We start from the raw sequence: 14,751 nt of genomic DNA on the forward strand, positions 1-14,751 counted from the left end.
GGGCGTAAGCAGTGTCCCCTCACACAAACGGAGCACATGCATTTACCACAAGGGCGCTGGGTTTGCCTAGCAGAACACTTGAGCTAAATGGACCAAGCACAAACCATACACAAAAACTAGGACATCACTCACACAAACACGTCTCTCAGATAGACACATACAGCGACAATCAAGTGTTTATTACAAAACATCTGTAAAAAATGTACAGAAATAAACAATGTTGCAACAAACTACATCATTCTTTCTAAATAAAAGTTCAAGAGAAAGTCAATTAGGACAGACGGCTTGACAGTAACAAGAAGCAGAGTATGCAATGACAACAAAAAACAGCTGTCAAAATAATATATCCATGACAGGAAGGAGTTACTGAGTTGCGAGGTGAAACAATTCTAGAATGTCTGTACAAAATTAGACTGCATTAGAAATCCCAGTGTAATGCCCATCACTAAACGAAGTGTCTTTACTCCTAATAAACAGTAAAGTGTCTGACAAAACACAGATTTGATCATGTATGCTAGCTCTATGGCAAAATCAATGTTACTTTTTAACATTTCACAACACCTGCCTTCAATTTCCACCAGTTAGCCCCCTCTGCAAGACACTACTATGTCGTAGTGCTCTACTACAGAGTTCTAAGCGTGTGCTTGACCCATGCCTCACTTAGCTCTGTTTGAAATGTAATATATATTATATGCCATTTAGCAGACACTTTCATCCAACGCGACTTACAGTCATGCATGCATACATTTTAAGTATGGGTGATTGTGTGGTGTTGGGTGGCCTTGCTCTGGCTCTTCTAGTGTACATGTTTTTCATGGTCAGATTACTATTATATTCAAGGCTCTTCTTTCCCTTCTATATATCTGTATTGCTGAGAAATGTTCACTAGAGCCGCACTCTTGCTGGTTCTCCCTGTTACTTAATCAAGCCTTCCCTATGTTCTGTCAGAGGTATACAGTAACAGTCAAACGCTTGTACAATAATAGTGAAGACATCAAAACTATGAAATAACACATATGGAATCATGTAGTAATTTCCACCCGTTAAAATTGGTAAAGACATATTTTAGATTATTCAAGGTAGCCACCCTTTACCTTTGACAGCTTTGCACAATCTTGCCATTCTCTCAACCAGCCTCATGAGGAAGTGACTTGGAATGCATTTCAATTAACAGGTGTGCTTTCTTAAAAGTTAATTTGTCGAATTTCTTTCCTTCTTAATGTGTATGAGCCAATCTGTTGTGTTGGGACAAAGTCCATATTATGGCAAGAACAGCTCAAATAAGCAAAGAGAAACGACAGTACATAATTACTTTAAGACATGAAGATCAGTCAATCCAGAAAATGTCAAGAACTTTGAAAGTTTCTTCAAATGCAGTCGCAAAAACCATCAAGCGCTATGATAAACTGGCTCGCATGAGGAAGTTACCTCTGCTGTAGAGGATAAGTTCATTAGTTACCAGCCTCACAAATTGAAGCCCAAATAAATGCTTCACAGAGTTCAAGTAACAGACACATCTCAACATCAACTGTTCAGAGGAGACTGTGTCAATCAGGTCTTCATGGTAAAATTACTGCAAAGAAACCAATACTAAAAGGACACCAATAAGAAGAGACTTGCTTGGGCCAAGAAACATGAGCAATGGATATTAGACCAGTGGAACTCTGTCCTTTGGTCTGATGAGTCAAATTTTTATATTTTTGCACTTAGTGGGACTTTTATTTGTTTTTCAACAGGACAATGACCCAACACAACTCCAGACTTTTTAAGGGCTATTTGACCAAGAAGGAGAGGGATGGAGTGCTACATCAGATGACCTGGCATCCTCAATCACCCAACTTCAAGAAAATATAAAATAAAATATAAAATATTTTGAGTTGTTTAACACTTTTTTGGTTACTACATGATTCCATATGTGTTATTTCATAGTTTTGATGTGTTCACTACTATTCTACAATGTAGAAAATGGCAAAAATAAAGAAAAACCCTTGAATGAGTAGGTGTGTCCAAACGTTGGACTGGTACTGTACATTCTCACTTACACAGACCTTTCTGCATTGGTCCCAGGCAGCATGTTACCATTGTTCTAGGTCAGTGTGTATAACAACTGATGAGTTGGGGGGGACAATACTAAGACACTACTGGCTGATTCTTTACTCTGTTTGGCTCTTGGGGGCTGTCTGAACTGTCAGAGAGAGAGGGTTGGGGAGCTGGCCCCCTCGTTCTGGTCTCCACCTCTGGACAGGTCCTGGTTCTGTGTTTGGACTGGGATAGGGCTAGAGTCAGTACAGGCCTGCAGGTCTTTCTCACGCTCTTCTGTCGTTTGTTCCGCCCTCTCTTTCTTTACTGCAATCTTCTCTTCATCCACCTCTTCCTTCTTTGGTTCACCTAGTCTTTTCCTACCCTCTCTTTTAACCTCTTTCTTCACACCCTTCTTTACTTCCTTCTTTGTAGCGATGGCAGGAAGTGGTTTCTGGTCAGGAGTGGAGCTCTCGCAGACGGTGGGCCCGTCCCACTTTGGAATGACCAATCCCAGCAATTCCATCAGCTGGCTCATGACCTCGTCCACATAACCGTTGATACGCAGGTGCGCGTGTTTGTCCTGCCAGACAGAAACGAACATGAGCTTGAGACCTCGGCCGGTGACAACTTAGTACCTACCACGTCAGTATTTGCAGAACACAAATGACAGAAGGGCCGGGATAGGAGTATATACTTAGCATGTGACGTAACCTGATCCCCAAAAAAACGACAAGCCCTCAAATGATATTCGTCAGCTGCGAAAATGTAACTTGTCCACCTTTAAGGGTGAAACCACCCAGACAAGTGCAGGACTACACATCAAGACGCTACTGCATCTTACTTACGCCTTTGTATTCCTTAAGGAACATAGGCCATAATTGAATTGCCTCCAAGCTTTCTACAGGTCCTGCAGTAGGATTAGCTTAGAGAATGTGTTGAGTCATTAATCAAGTATGATCTCACTGAACACATTGACTGAATTATTCATGCAGCTGGGTTTCTATTTTTAACTTGAAACTTCTGTAGAACACCAGACCTTAGAATTACACGGTTCTATGGGACAATAGGAAACTTCTGAAGATAATAGGCTGTAAACATCCGAGAGCTAGTTGATTTGAACTGTGCAAACAATCATTTGTGGAAATTGGCCGATATTGCGTTCATGTTCGCAGCTCATGTTTAATAGGATACAGCGTGTTTGAGTTAATTACACGTAAGTTGAAGTTTGTGTGCGTGTCCGTTTAGTGGTGCACAGATTGTTGCGTGTCTATCAAATCAAATGTTTTATTTGTCACATACGTGTTTAGCAGAAGTTATTGCGGGTGTAGCGAAATGCTTGTATATGTGTGTGCATTACTCATGTGTTTTTTAAGTTGAAGTGTGTGTGTGTGTGTGTGTGTACACACACGTGTGTATGTGTAGTTTGCAAGACTCACATGTTTGGTGGGCTGAAGGTTGACGATGACCACCTTGCCCCCCTTGCGTTTGGTGAAGAGGGGCAGGTCTCCACTGGGCTTGATTTGCAGAGAGGTACCTAGGGTCAGCGCCAGGTCGGCCCGTCTAGACAGAGAAACACCACAAAACTACATTACCCATAATCATTACCTAGAAACAACCAGGTCCACCACCTTAGAACCTGCTATATACAGTGCATTCGGAAAGTATTCAGACCCCTTGACTTTTTCCACATTTTGTAACGTTACATCCTTATTCTAAAATTGATTAAAACAGCTTTTTCTTCCTCAATCTACACACAAAACCTCATAATGACAAAGCAAAAACTGGTTAAAACTGAAATATCACATTTACATAAGTATTCAGACCCTTTACTCAGTACTTTGTTGAAGCATCTTAGGCAGCCACTACAGCCTCAAGTCTTTGGCACACCTGTATTTGGGGAATTTTCCTATTCTTCTCTTCAGATCCTCTCAAGCTTGGTCAGGTTGGATGGGGAGCATCGCTGCACAGCTATTTTCAAGTCTCTCCAGAGATGTTCGATCAGGTTCAAGTCCAGGCACTGATTGGGCCACTCAGGGACATTCAGAGACTTTCAGGCCAAATAGTTCAATCTTGGTTTCGTCAGACCAGAGAATCTTGTTTCTCATGGTCTGCGAGTCCTTTAGGTGCCTTTTGGAAAACTCCAAGCTGGCTGTCATATGCCTTTTACTGAGGAGTGGCTTCCATCGGGCCACTCCACCATAAAGGCCTGATTGGTGGAGTGCTGATTGGTGGAGTGGTTGTCCTTCTGAAAGGGTCTCCCATCTCCACAGAGGAACTCTGGAGCTCTGTCAGTGACCATCAGGTTCTTGGTCACCTCTCAGACCAAGGCTCTTCTCCCCTGATTGCTCAGTTTTTCTGGGTGGCCAGCATTAGGAAGCGTCTTCGTGGTTCCAAACTTCTTCCATTTAAGAATGATGGAGGCCACTGTGTTCTTAGGGACCATCAATGCTGCAGACATTTTTTGGTACCTTTCCCCAGATCTGTGCCTCGACACAATCCTGTCTCGGAGCTCTACGGACAATTCCTTCAACCTCATGGCTTGGTTTTTCCTCTGACATACACTGTCAACTGTGGGACCTTATATAGATAGGTGTGTGTGCCTTTCCAAATCATGTCCAATCAATTGAATTGACCACAGGTGGACTCCAATCACGTTGTAGAAACAGCTCAAGGATGATCAATGGAAACAGGATGCACCTGATATCAATTGAGTCATAGCAAAGAGCCCGAATACACATCTAAACAACGTCTGTTTTTTATCAATTTGCAAAAATATCTAAAAACCTGTTTTCGCTTTGTCATTATGGGGTATTGTGTGTAGATTGATGAGAAATGTTTTATTTCATCAATTTTAGAACAAGGCTGTAACGTTACAAAATGTGAAAAAGTCAAGGGGTCTGAATACTTTCTGAATGCACTGAACGCTGTGTTAAGTTGTTTTAATGTCACATGTACAAGTATAGTGAACTACTGTTCTTGCAAGCTCTACACCCAACAAGGCAGTATCAATAATGCAGTAATACTAAAAATAATGTAAGGCAGAACAAAAACACACAAGGGGACTAAGAACACACCCCTGTGGGGGACCCCGTGTTGAGGGTCAGCATGGCGGAGGTGATGTTGCCAACCCTCACCACCAGTCCAGGATCCAGTTGAAGAGGGAGGTGTTCAGACCCAGGCACTGTTCCCACAAAAAGATGTCGGCACTGAGCAAATTTCAGGTCTGCTGACTGCAAACTCGAATGTTGTGAAGATTCTGTGTAACTTCCAGCGCACGTTCACCCTGGACACTGAGGCTGTACCCGCTTTAAGTTACCATTTTAACAGTGGCCAAGTAGGTTACTGTGGCTATTTGATCATAATGTAGGCCTACCAGAGTAACCTACCTTCAAAAACAACGGAGAAAATGCATCCCATAACATTTTAACACGGAAATAGCTGTTCTATCATTCAGCCTTGTTAGGTTCTAAATGAACCGAGTAAAAACTCACGGGCAATTATTAAAGCTCCAAACCAAGTTTATTCACCCAATGGGTCAGACAGCTGAACAGACAAAGACATGGTCCCACCAGCACAAGTATATATACTCCAATTTAGGTGAAGTCTCATCCTTCCCTCTAAACATTACATCTTTATTGCTTGGCAGGAAGTTAAGTGATGTGGGTAATAAACTGTTCCTTCTCCCTTACTGTGACCTTACCTGACCTCGGCCCCCATTCCTCACAAATCCACAGCTCTCCACCCTTAGTGACCGCAACCATGTGATTCCCCTTCCTTTACGCAGAACATTCCAAGCCCCTGGCTCATATCCAACCTTACTTGACTCCACCATATGCATTCCCCCTACAGATAACCATGAACTTCTGATGTAACAACCAGACTGTGGCCCTTCTCCTTTCCATAGGATACCTGATGTCTAACAATATTTTAGAAGTCAGAACCCATCAGTCTGCAGTAGCAGCCAATGTGTGGTGTAGGCCTTAATTCCATGAGACTTTTGAAAAAAAAACATGCAGGGCTTGACATTAACCTGTCCTTCAGATAAGTAGGTGACCTGAAATGTTTTGCTGTTCGATGCAAGACACCACTTTACAAAATAAAATTCCTTATTATTCCCATACCATTACTACAGAGAATCTGACAAATTATGCTACCCTCTGCCTATTGGCTACTTACCCTGCCTCAAAAGCTAGGTCAGGGCCAACAAGGATCTGTGACAGACAATTTTTCTCATCTAAATCACTTCAGTCTAATTATATAAGTGCAATGTGTGTGTGCGTGCATAAATGTATGGTATTTATGTGGACAAGCATAAGGACCTTCATATCAAAATGCAACCGTTGGCCTTTGAATTGTAGATTTAATGAAGAGGAGAATGGTCATCCATGAAAGGGGATTACGTTAGGAATTAGTTGACCCAGAAATGGAGCGGTGGTTTGCACATCAATAGATAGAGGCATACACAAGACGGTGCCGCCATATAACAGGTCAATATGTTACACACAGGTTAACTAACATTCTGACCTACAGGGCCAACACAAATACTCTTACTTATTTAAAGAGGTGCTCTGCTTTTGTTTTCTCTGTCTGTCTGTCTGTCTTTTTCTCTTACCTGCTAGCTTCTTCGGCTCTGTTGAGGTCTTTTTCAGGCAGAGCTTCCTCCCAGTCCAGTATGGTACTGATGAGCTTCCCCCTGTGTGAACACACACACACTTTAGGGTAATTTCTTAGCAGACACCTGGCTATGTACCGATACAACGTGATGATCTCTGATATCTTATCAGTGTCGCGGATTATTGTATTTCCCCGAAATACCAAGACGGTGAAGCTGTATGAGTAATCCCCAGTGTGTGCGTGTTGTGTGTGTTACCTGCAGGACCTGAGTCCTCTTCCCCGGACCTCCTCACAGTATTTTCCAGTGGGTTTCAGCCCCATCACACCAATCACCTTTTCCCGCACGTACTGCCTGAAAAACCACACATCTATCAGAACCTGTGATGCCTTTCACCTTGACTTACTGGTGAAGAACCGTCGGTGAGGCAGTGCCATATAATTCAGTATTAGAACTCTGATGGACAGTGCCACTTTACAGGTGACAGTTATCAACACAGATCAGCGAACAAACACATTTCAAAGAGTTTAAAGAGCGTGTGAGGTGGCTGATAAATACTTTGCTGCTGTTGTCCTGCCCGTGTAGGGGAGTACAGATGGTGGCTGGAGGCTAGATAAGTGATCCCTATTAGTATGTTGCTGGAATGGTTTGTGAGAAGTCTGTCTATTCTTGTTTATTTTTGTGGAACTGACAGTTGAAGTAGGCAAACAGTGTTGGCAGATGTAGATTAGAATCTAGATTAGAATTAGCATCAATGCCTCCTGAGTTGGGAAGCGGTCTAAGGCACTGCATCGCAGTGCTAGAGGCGTCATTATAGACCCGGGTTCGATCCTGGACTGTGCCGCAGCCGGCCGCGACTGGGAAACCCATGAGGCGGCGCACAATTGGCCCAGCGTTGTCCGGATTAGGGGAGGATTTGGCCGGCTGGGATATCCTTGTCTCATCGCGCACTAGCGACTCCTTGTGGCAGCCCAGGCGCCTGCAAGCTGACTTCGGTCGCCAGCTGTACGTTGTTTCCTCCGACACATTGGTGCGGCTGGCTTCTGGGTTAAGCGAGCAGCGTTGTCAAGAAGCAGTGCGGCTTGGCAGGGTCGTGTTTTGGAGGACACATGGCGCTCTACCTTCACCTTTCCCCGAGTCCGTACGGGGGTTGCAGCGATGGGACAAGACTGTAACTACCAATTGGATATCAAGAAATTGGGAAGAAAACGGGGGTAACAGTAAGAAGATTTTGCATCAATTGAAAACAGTGCAGGGTTAATCAATCTGGCTTTTATATAACGTGTGTACGTGTGACAAAGAGAGTGTGTTCAGCATGAATTAACCAGTTGAGGGCACACAAAATAAAAAAATTGGTTCAAGATGGGCTGAACTGTGTTTCAGTATGCTTTCATTCTAATGTGAAGCGCATAACATTTCTATGCTTTTGAATTCATCGTGTGTGACATCTTTCACTAAGAGTGGTTTGAACTGACGTACTTGCCACACTTCCCACACTCCTCCACGAACATGTTCCCATGCAACTCAGAGAGCAGATTTCTGAATCAGAGAGAGAAAAAGAGACTGCTTACTTCACATAAGTATGTACTGACAATAAACAATTTATATCAAGGTAAATGAGTGTTGAAGCAACGCACATTGGCTACCCGGACTATCTGCATTGTGTCCCGCCACCCCCACCCGCCAACCCCTCTTTTACGCTCCTGCTACTCTCTGTTTATCATCTATGCATAGTCACTTTAACTATACCTACATGTACGTATTGCCTCAATTAGCCCGACTAACCGGTGCCTGTACATAGCCCCGCTACTGTATATAGCATCGCTACTGTTATTTTCACTGTCTTTTTACTGCCATTTTTAATTTCTTTACTTATCTATTGTTCACCTAATACCTATTTTTTACTTAAAAACGGCATTGTTGGTTAGGGCCTGTAAGTAAGCATTTCACTGTAGGTCTACACCTGCTGTATTCGGCACACGTAAACTTTGATTTGAACAGAGTACTTTAGTTTAGCATTTCCTTCCCAACTGATTACCATATAGATTGGAAGAATGGTCATCTCCTGCTAATGTATTGAATCATATTGATTTCACTCTCTAGCTGTAGCCGTTCCAATTCTATGAAATCCTATTCACAAGAGAGACCAGGGCTTATTCAAAGAGTCTTTAGAGTAGGAGTCCTGATCTAGAATCAGGTCCCTCCTGTCCATAGAATCTTATTATATATGATCTAAAAGGCAAAACTGATCCTAGATCTGCATTTATTCTCTGAGACGCTTGATAAATTCAGGTCTTGGTCAGAGAATGATTGTAGTGTTTCATTGGGATAGTATAGCAGGTTTTATATTTTATTTAACCACGAAAAACCCATTGAGATACAGAGTCTCTTTTGCAAAGGAGTGTTACCTGGGGAAGCCGGAGCGGACATGGATGCCGTCCACATTCTGGCTGATGAGGTATTTGAGGTAGCCGGCTCTCTGCAGCCCCAGGAGGGCCATGTGAGTGAGGCTGGGCCGAGCTTCCTCGAATGTGGTGTCAAAGTGGGGAGACTCGCCCCTCTCCTCCATGGTCCACACTCCTTTGGGACCCCTGAGAGAGGGAGACAACATAGAAGTGTGAGAGGTGTGTACAAACGCACACATCTAAGGTTATGACAGGGCAACATACGAGACAGACTGTCAAGCAATCTCTCCACATCTCTGTAGTAAGGTGTGGCATCTGTTGTGGTAGCTGCCGGGCTTCAAAAGACAAGAGATGCATTTCTATGCAAGAGGAAGAGCGAGACATACCGAGAATACAGAATGAAGGCCTTAGCATTCTCCTCTCTCCCATTCTCTTTTAACTGACACAGCCCCCACTCTCTCACCTCTCACTGTGTGACTTATCGTCTGCTCAGACCAGATCAAAGCTACTCAGCCATTTGGTAAGACAGTCATTAGGCTAGAGGAGTACGTCAGCCAGGTATTACGTACTTATCTTTTATAGAAAAGGGCCGTAGGACATGAAGAGCAATGAAAGTCTGCAAACTGGCTTTAGGGGGGAACGTGTACTTTTTATGCCTAGGTTTTTCAGTAATGGACCATTAATTAAATTCAAGGACAAACAGACAGGCAGGCAGGCAAACCAGAATGACAGAAGGCTGATTAATTAAATATGAATGTAAAGTCCTCTAGTCCTTTTCCGCACAGCAGCAATGGGGAAATGGGAAAACACAAGCAGAGACAGAGAGAATAAGAATTACATTGTAATGACAAGTAATATAAAAGAAAACGTTGAAAAGTTGGTGTGGAAGTCAACATCACAGAGATCCAGCCAACACTAGGTACAATCATTGCTCTGGTAATAGAGGTAGCCTATACTGCCCTCCTCTGCTGATACCACAGTACTGCAGCCAAATAAGAGGATGGTGTTGACTCACATTTCCTATATTCTTACTTGAATCGTTTAAAAACGCATCCTTCATTATTCAATTTCTTGAGTGAGAAAAAGACACTGATCCAATTCAAGTAGGTTCATTGAACAGGACGAGCCTTTACTAATAATACATTTCTAAACTGGCCAAATCCTCTGTGTCAGTTCAGCACAGCCATGAACCAAGCCTTTACAACCAAGGAGAGGTGGAGGAGAGTGTGCTTCTTTAGCCTATGGAGATGCGCTCTGAGTGGTTGAGCGGTACAGGGTAATGGTCTTACCTGAAGTCAGGTATGCCTGAAGAGGTGCTGATGCCTGCCCCAGAGTGGACCACCAGGTACTGGGACTCCCTAATCAGCTGGGCCAGAGCCTCCACCTTCTCCTTTAACTCTTCTTTACTGTCAAACGACTGGGAGAGAGTAGGGATGGGGAGATAATGGGAGAAGAGGGGAAAGTGAAGGGAGGATGGGGATGAAGATGAGAGGACAGGACGAGGTGGGAAGAGTAAGAAAGAAGGAAGAGAGTGTAGTGTTGGTGTAGGGCAGGTTTGACTCATCTATTTCAGTGGGGTGCCCGGTGCAGTGTGTGGAGAACATCGCAAAACGTGCCAAAAGGACTAGGGCCGCCAGCAACAACAACGTAATGGTAGGGGAAACACTACACTGGCGTTCATGTTAGCTTTAGTGTGTAACAACAGAGATAGCTAGTACTAGCTAGGTAGTTTTGAACTACGTGTATATTGGCAATAGGAATGGATATTGTGCTACGGTAGTAGGTACACTTCTGGCTAGACTAGAGGGAATCCTCGAAAAGCTTTGTTACTACTAGTAACTTAGCTAGCTAGCTAACACCTGCCTGTGTGTTTACCTCGGGGAGCCCGCATACACCTTTGTCCGCATATGTAGACAGTCCAGCGGCGTAGTTTACAGACATTACTGCAGCTCCGCAACAAAAACTCAGAAATACACCTCAATGCTATCGTAAATATTCCCGTTCAACGCAATGAGCTTTTGTTTCTTTCTGAAAACCAGCCCACTCGCTCGTTGTTGAGACCCAGTATGGTGACGTCATCCATAAGGGACGATTCCACTTAAAATGACTGACGAGTTATTTGGCTTGGCTGTAGTGCAGATAGAACAATGAGACAGAAAATTCACCGGATGTATAAATGTGAAGCATTCGGTTGGCGTTTCCACTCACTACCAAATATGGTGGTGAGAGGAAGCCAAGTGGCCGGACGGTAGGCATTCTCGAGTATTTCCGGTACTTCCAGGCTGGCAATTTTGAAACGAGTAGGACTTTAGCCACCGAGTTCAAGTAAAATTAACGACTGGGACATCCGACTTGGTGAATGAGTTGTTCATGTGAGAAAACTGTGGCAAGACATCAGTAGATTTATAATTGAACACATTTATGAAGATATTGTGGAGAGATGCACTGCTTGGAATTTTTACCTACAATAGAAATAAGCTGAAACATTTTTATGTAATTCATTTCATTATTCTTTTGGTCAAATTTCATATTCACTAATGTAAATTTATAAACAAAACACCGCATTTTCTTACCTTACAAAAAGAAATTGAACTGTATTTTAAGACAATTAAATACTCTACTAACAAAAAAGTTGTTAGAATTATAAGTGCATGTATGTCCCTTAAGGTCCTTGTGTAATGTGATATTGAACCCCCTAGCCCAAATGTCCTTTGTATATTATTTATATATACTTGTGTTCCCACATGTACTTCCTGTATTGATTTTTTGTAAATAAAAAATGTATAATAATAAAAAAATAGAACAATGAGACAGAAAATTCACCGGATGTATAAATGTGAAGCATCCGTTTGGCGTTTCCACTCACTTCCAAATATGGTGGTGAGAGGAAGCCAAGTGGCCGCACGGTAGGCATTCTTCGAGTATTTCCGGTACTTCCAGGTTGGCAATTTTGAAATGAGTAGGACTTCAGCTACCGAGTGAGTGGGACATCCGACTTGGTGAATGAGTCGTTGGTGTGTGAGAAGTTTGGAAGTCTGACAGCCGAAATGGCGGCGAGTAGTAAGGAACGAAATGGAGAAAAGGTTGGAGAAGCAACAGCTGTGCTGGAATGCTAACAATATGGGTGTCAGTTATATGATTATATGGAGCGGGAGGATGAGGGTCAAGGACCGGAATGGTCTGTAGTGGAAAGACATATGAAGAAGAGAGATCATGATACTGAAAGCAGTGTAGCATCTAGTAAAGAAACCATAAAGAGGGCCAAGGTAAGAAGCAATAGTAATAATGTGTTGGAGTGGAAAGTGGTGATGGTGTTTGATGAGAGCACAGGGCCTCATTTACACCCGATCTGACTAACCGATGCGGTTGAGAAAGAGATATGTGAAGTCAAATTAGCACGGTTCATTGGAAATGGTAGATTGTTAATATTTTGAGGTAGATAGGATCAGCAAGGGAAGATTCTGCAAATGGAAAAGCGTAATAGGAAGAAGAATAAAAGCCTGTTGTTTATGCTAGGTTGAAGGGAGTCATCACTGGGGTCCCAATATCTATGTCCATATATGATATCAAAGAAAATTGAGGCAGAGTAATTGAGGCCAAAAGTTGATCAGTAGGAAAGAGGGTCAAAGAAGTGAAAGCTTATCAGTGCTGCTGAGGTTTGAGAAGGTTTTGACTGGAAAAGTTCCTTAGTTTCAATGTCAGAGAATTTGTCCCATCCCCATTGCAGTGTTTTAAATGCCAAACAATGGGACATGTACAGTGCATTCGGAAAGTATTCAGACCCCTTGACCTTTTCTACATTTTGTTACGTTACAGCCTTATTCTAAAATCTTCATCAATCTACACACAATACCCCATAATGACAAAGTGAAAACAGGTTTTTAGATATTTTTGCAAATGTATTTAAAATAAAAAACTGAAATACCTTATTACATAAGTATTCAGACCTTTTGCTATGAGACTCAAAATTGAGCTAAGGTGCATCCTGTTCCCATTGATGATCCTTGAGATGTTTCTACAATTTGATTGAAGTCGACCTGTAGTAAATTGAATTGATTGGACATGATTTGGAAAGGCACACCTGTCTATACAGTGGGGCAAAAAAGTATTTAGTCAGCCACCAATTGTGCAAGTTCTCCCACTTAAAAAGATGATAGAGGCCTGTAATTTTCCTCAGAGGTACACTTCAACTATGACAGACAAAATGAGAAAAAAAATCCAGAAAATCACATTGTAGGATTTTTAATGAATTTATTTGCAAATTATGGTGGAAAATAAGTATTTGGTCAATAACAAAAGTTTATCTCAATACTTTGTTATATACCCTTTGTTGGCAATGACACAGGTCAAATGTTTTCTGTAAGTCTTCACAAGGTTTTCACACACTGTTGCTGGTATTTTGGCCCATTCCTCCATGCAGATCTCCTCTAGAGCAGTGATGTTTTGGGGCTGTCGCTGGGCAACACGGACTTTCAACTCCCTCCAAAGATTTTCTATGGGGTTGAGATCTGGAGACTGGCTAGGCCACTCCAGGACCTTGAAATGCTTCTTACAAAGCCACTCCTTCATTGCCCGGGCGGTGTGTTTGGTATCATTGTCATGCTGAAAGACCCAGCCACGTTTCATCTTCAATGCCCTTGCTGATGGAAGGAGGTTTTCACTCAAAATCTCACGATACATGGCCCCATTCATTCTTTCCTTTACACGGATCAGTCGTCCTGGTCCCTTTGCAGGAAAACAGCCCCAAAACATGATGTTTCCACCCCCATGCTTCACAGTAGGTAGGGTGTTTTTTGGATGCAACTCAGCATTCTTTGTCCTCCAAACACGACGAGTTGAGTTTTTACCAAAAGGTTATATTTTGGTTTCATCTGACCATATGACATTCTCCCAATCCTCTTCTGGATCATCCAAATGCTCTCTAGCAAACTTCAGACGGGCCTGGACATGTACTGGCTTAAGCAGGGGGACACGTCTGGCACTGCAGGATTTGAGTCCCTGGCGGCGTAGTGTGTTACTGATGGTAGGCTTTGTTACTTTGGTCCCAGCTCTCTGCAGGTCATTCACTAGGTCCCCCCGTGTGGTTCTGGGATTTTTGCTCACCGTTCTTGTGATCATTTTGACCGCACGGGGTGAGATCTTGCGTGGAGCCCCAGATCGAGGGAGATTATCAGTGGTCTTGTATGTCTTCCATTTCCTAATAATTGCTCCCACAGTTGATTTCTTCAAACCAAGCTGCTTACCTATTGCAGATTCAGTCTTCCCAGCCTGGTGCAGGTCTACAATTTTGTTTCTGGTGTCCTTTGACAGCTCTTTGGTCTTGGCCATAGTGGAGTTTGGAGTGTGACTGTTTGAGGTTGTGGACAGGTGTCTTTTATACTGATAACAAGTTCAAACAGGTGCCATTAATACAGGTAACGAGTGGAGGACAGAGGAGCCTCTTAAAGAATAAGTTACAGGTCTGTGAGAGCCAGAAATCTTGCTTGTTTGTAGGTGACCAAATACTTATTTTCCACCATAATTTGCAAATAAATTCATTAAAAATCCTACAATGTTATTTTCTGGAATTTTTTTTCTCATTTTGTCTGTCATAGTTGACGTGTACCTATGATGAAAATTACTGTATAAGGTCCCACGAGACCAAGCCATGAGGTTGAAGGACTTGTCCGTAGAGCTCTGAGACAGGATTGTGTCGAGGCACAGATCTGGGGA

At 42.8% G+C, this 14,751-nt stretch overlaps 1 protein-coding gene across 1 annotated transcript; it reads right to left on the reverse strand.

Moving 5' to 3' along the window:
• Positions 1–1,934: 1,934 nt before the first annotated feature.
• On the reverse strand, positions 1,935–11,114 carry sirt6 (sirtuin 6). Its single transcript, XM_029725009.1, has 8 exons — positions 10,915–11,114; positions 10,329–10,456; positions 9,043–9,225; positions 8,114–8,173; positions 6,893–6,988; positions 6,635–6,715; positions 3,459–3,582; positions 1,935–2,602 (listed from the first exon to the last, which is right to left on the reverse strand). The coding sequence occupies exons 1-8, from the start codon at positions 10,978–10,980 to the stop codon at positions 2,189–2,191; spliced, it is 1,152 nt and encodes a 383-aa protein (XP_029580869.1). The 5' UTR covers positions 10,981–11,114; the 3' UTR covers positions 1,935–2,188.
• Positions 11,115–14,751: the final 3,637 nt, after the last annotated feature.

This window comes from Salmo trutta, chromosome 31 (genome assembly GCF_901001165.1).
Source record: "Salmo trutta chromosome 31, fSalTru1.1, whole genome shotgun sequence".
Classification (NCBI taxonomy): domain Eukaryota; kingdom Metazoa; phylum Chordata; class Actinopteri; order Salmoniformes; family Salmonidae; genus Salmo; species Salmo trutta.

What these genes read in the sequence shown, in the direction of transcription:
- sirt6 (XM_029725009.1), bottom strand. Translation starts at nt 10,980, where the DNA reads ATGTCTGTAAACTACGCCGCTGGACTGTCTACATATGCGGACAAAGGT. An exon ending in GTGTATGCGGGCTCCCCGAG is followed by an intron (nt 10,457 to 10,914) that starts GTAAACACACAG and finishes ACTCTCTCCCAG; the next exon opens with TCGTTTGACAGTAAAGAAGA. An exon ending in GTCCGCTCCGGCTTCCCCAG is followed by an intron (nt 8,174 to 9,042) that starts GTAACACTCCTT and finishes TCTCTGATTCAG; the next exon opens with AAATCTGCTCTCTGAGTTGC.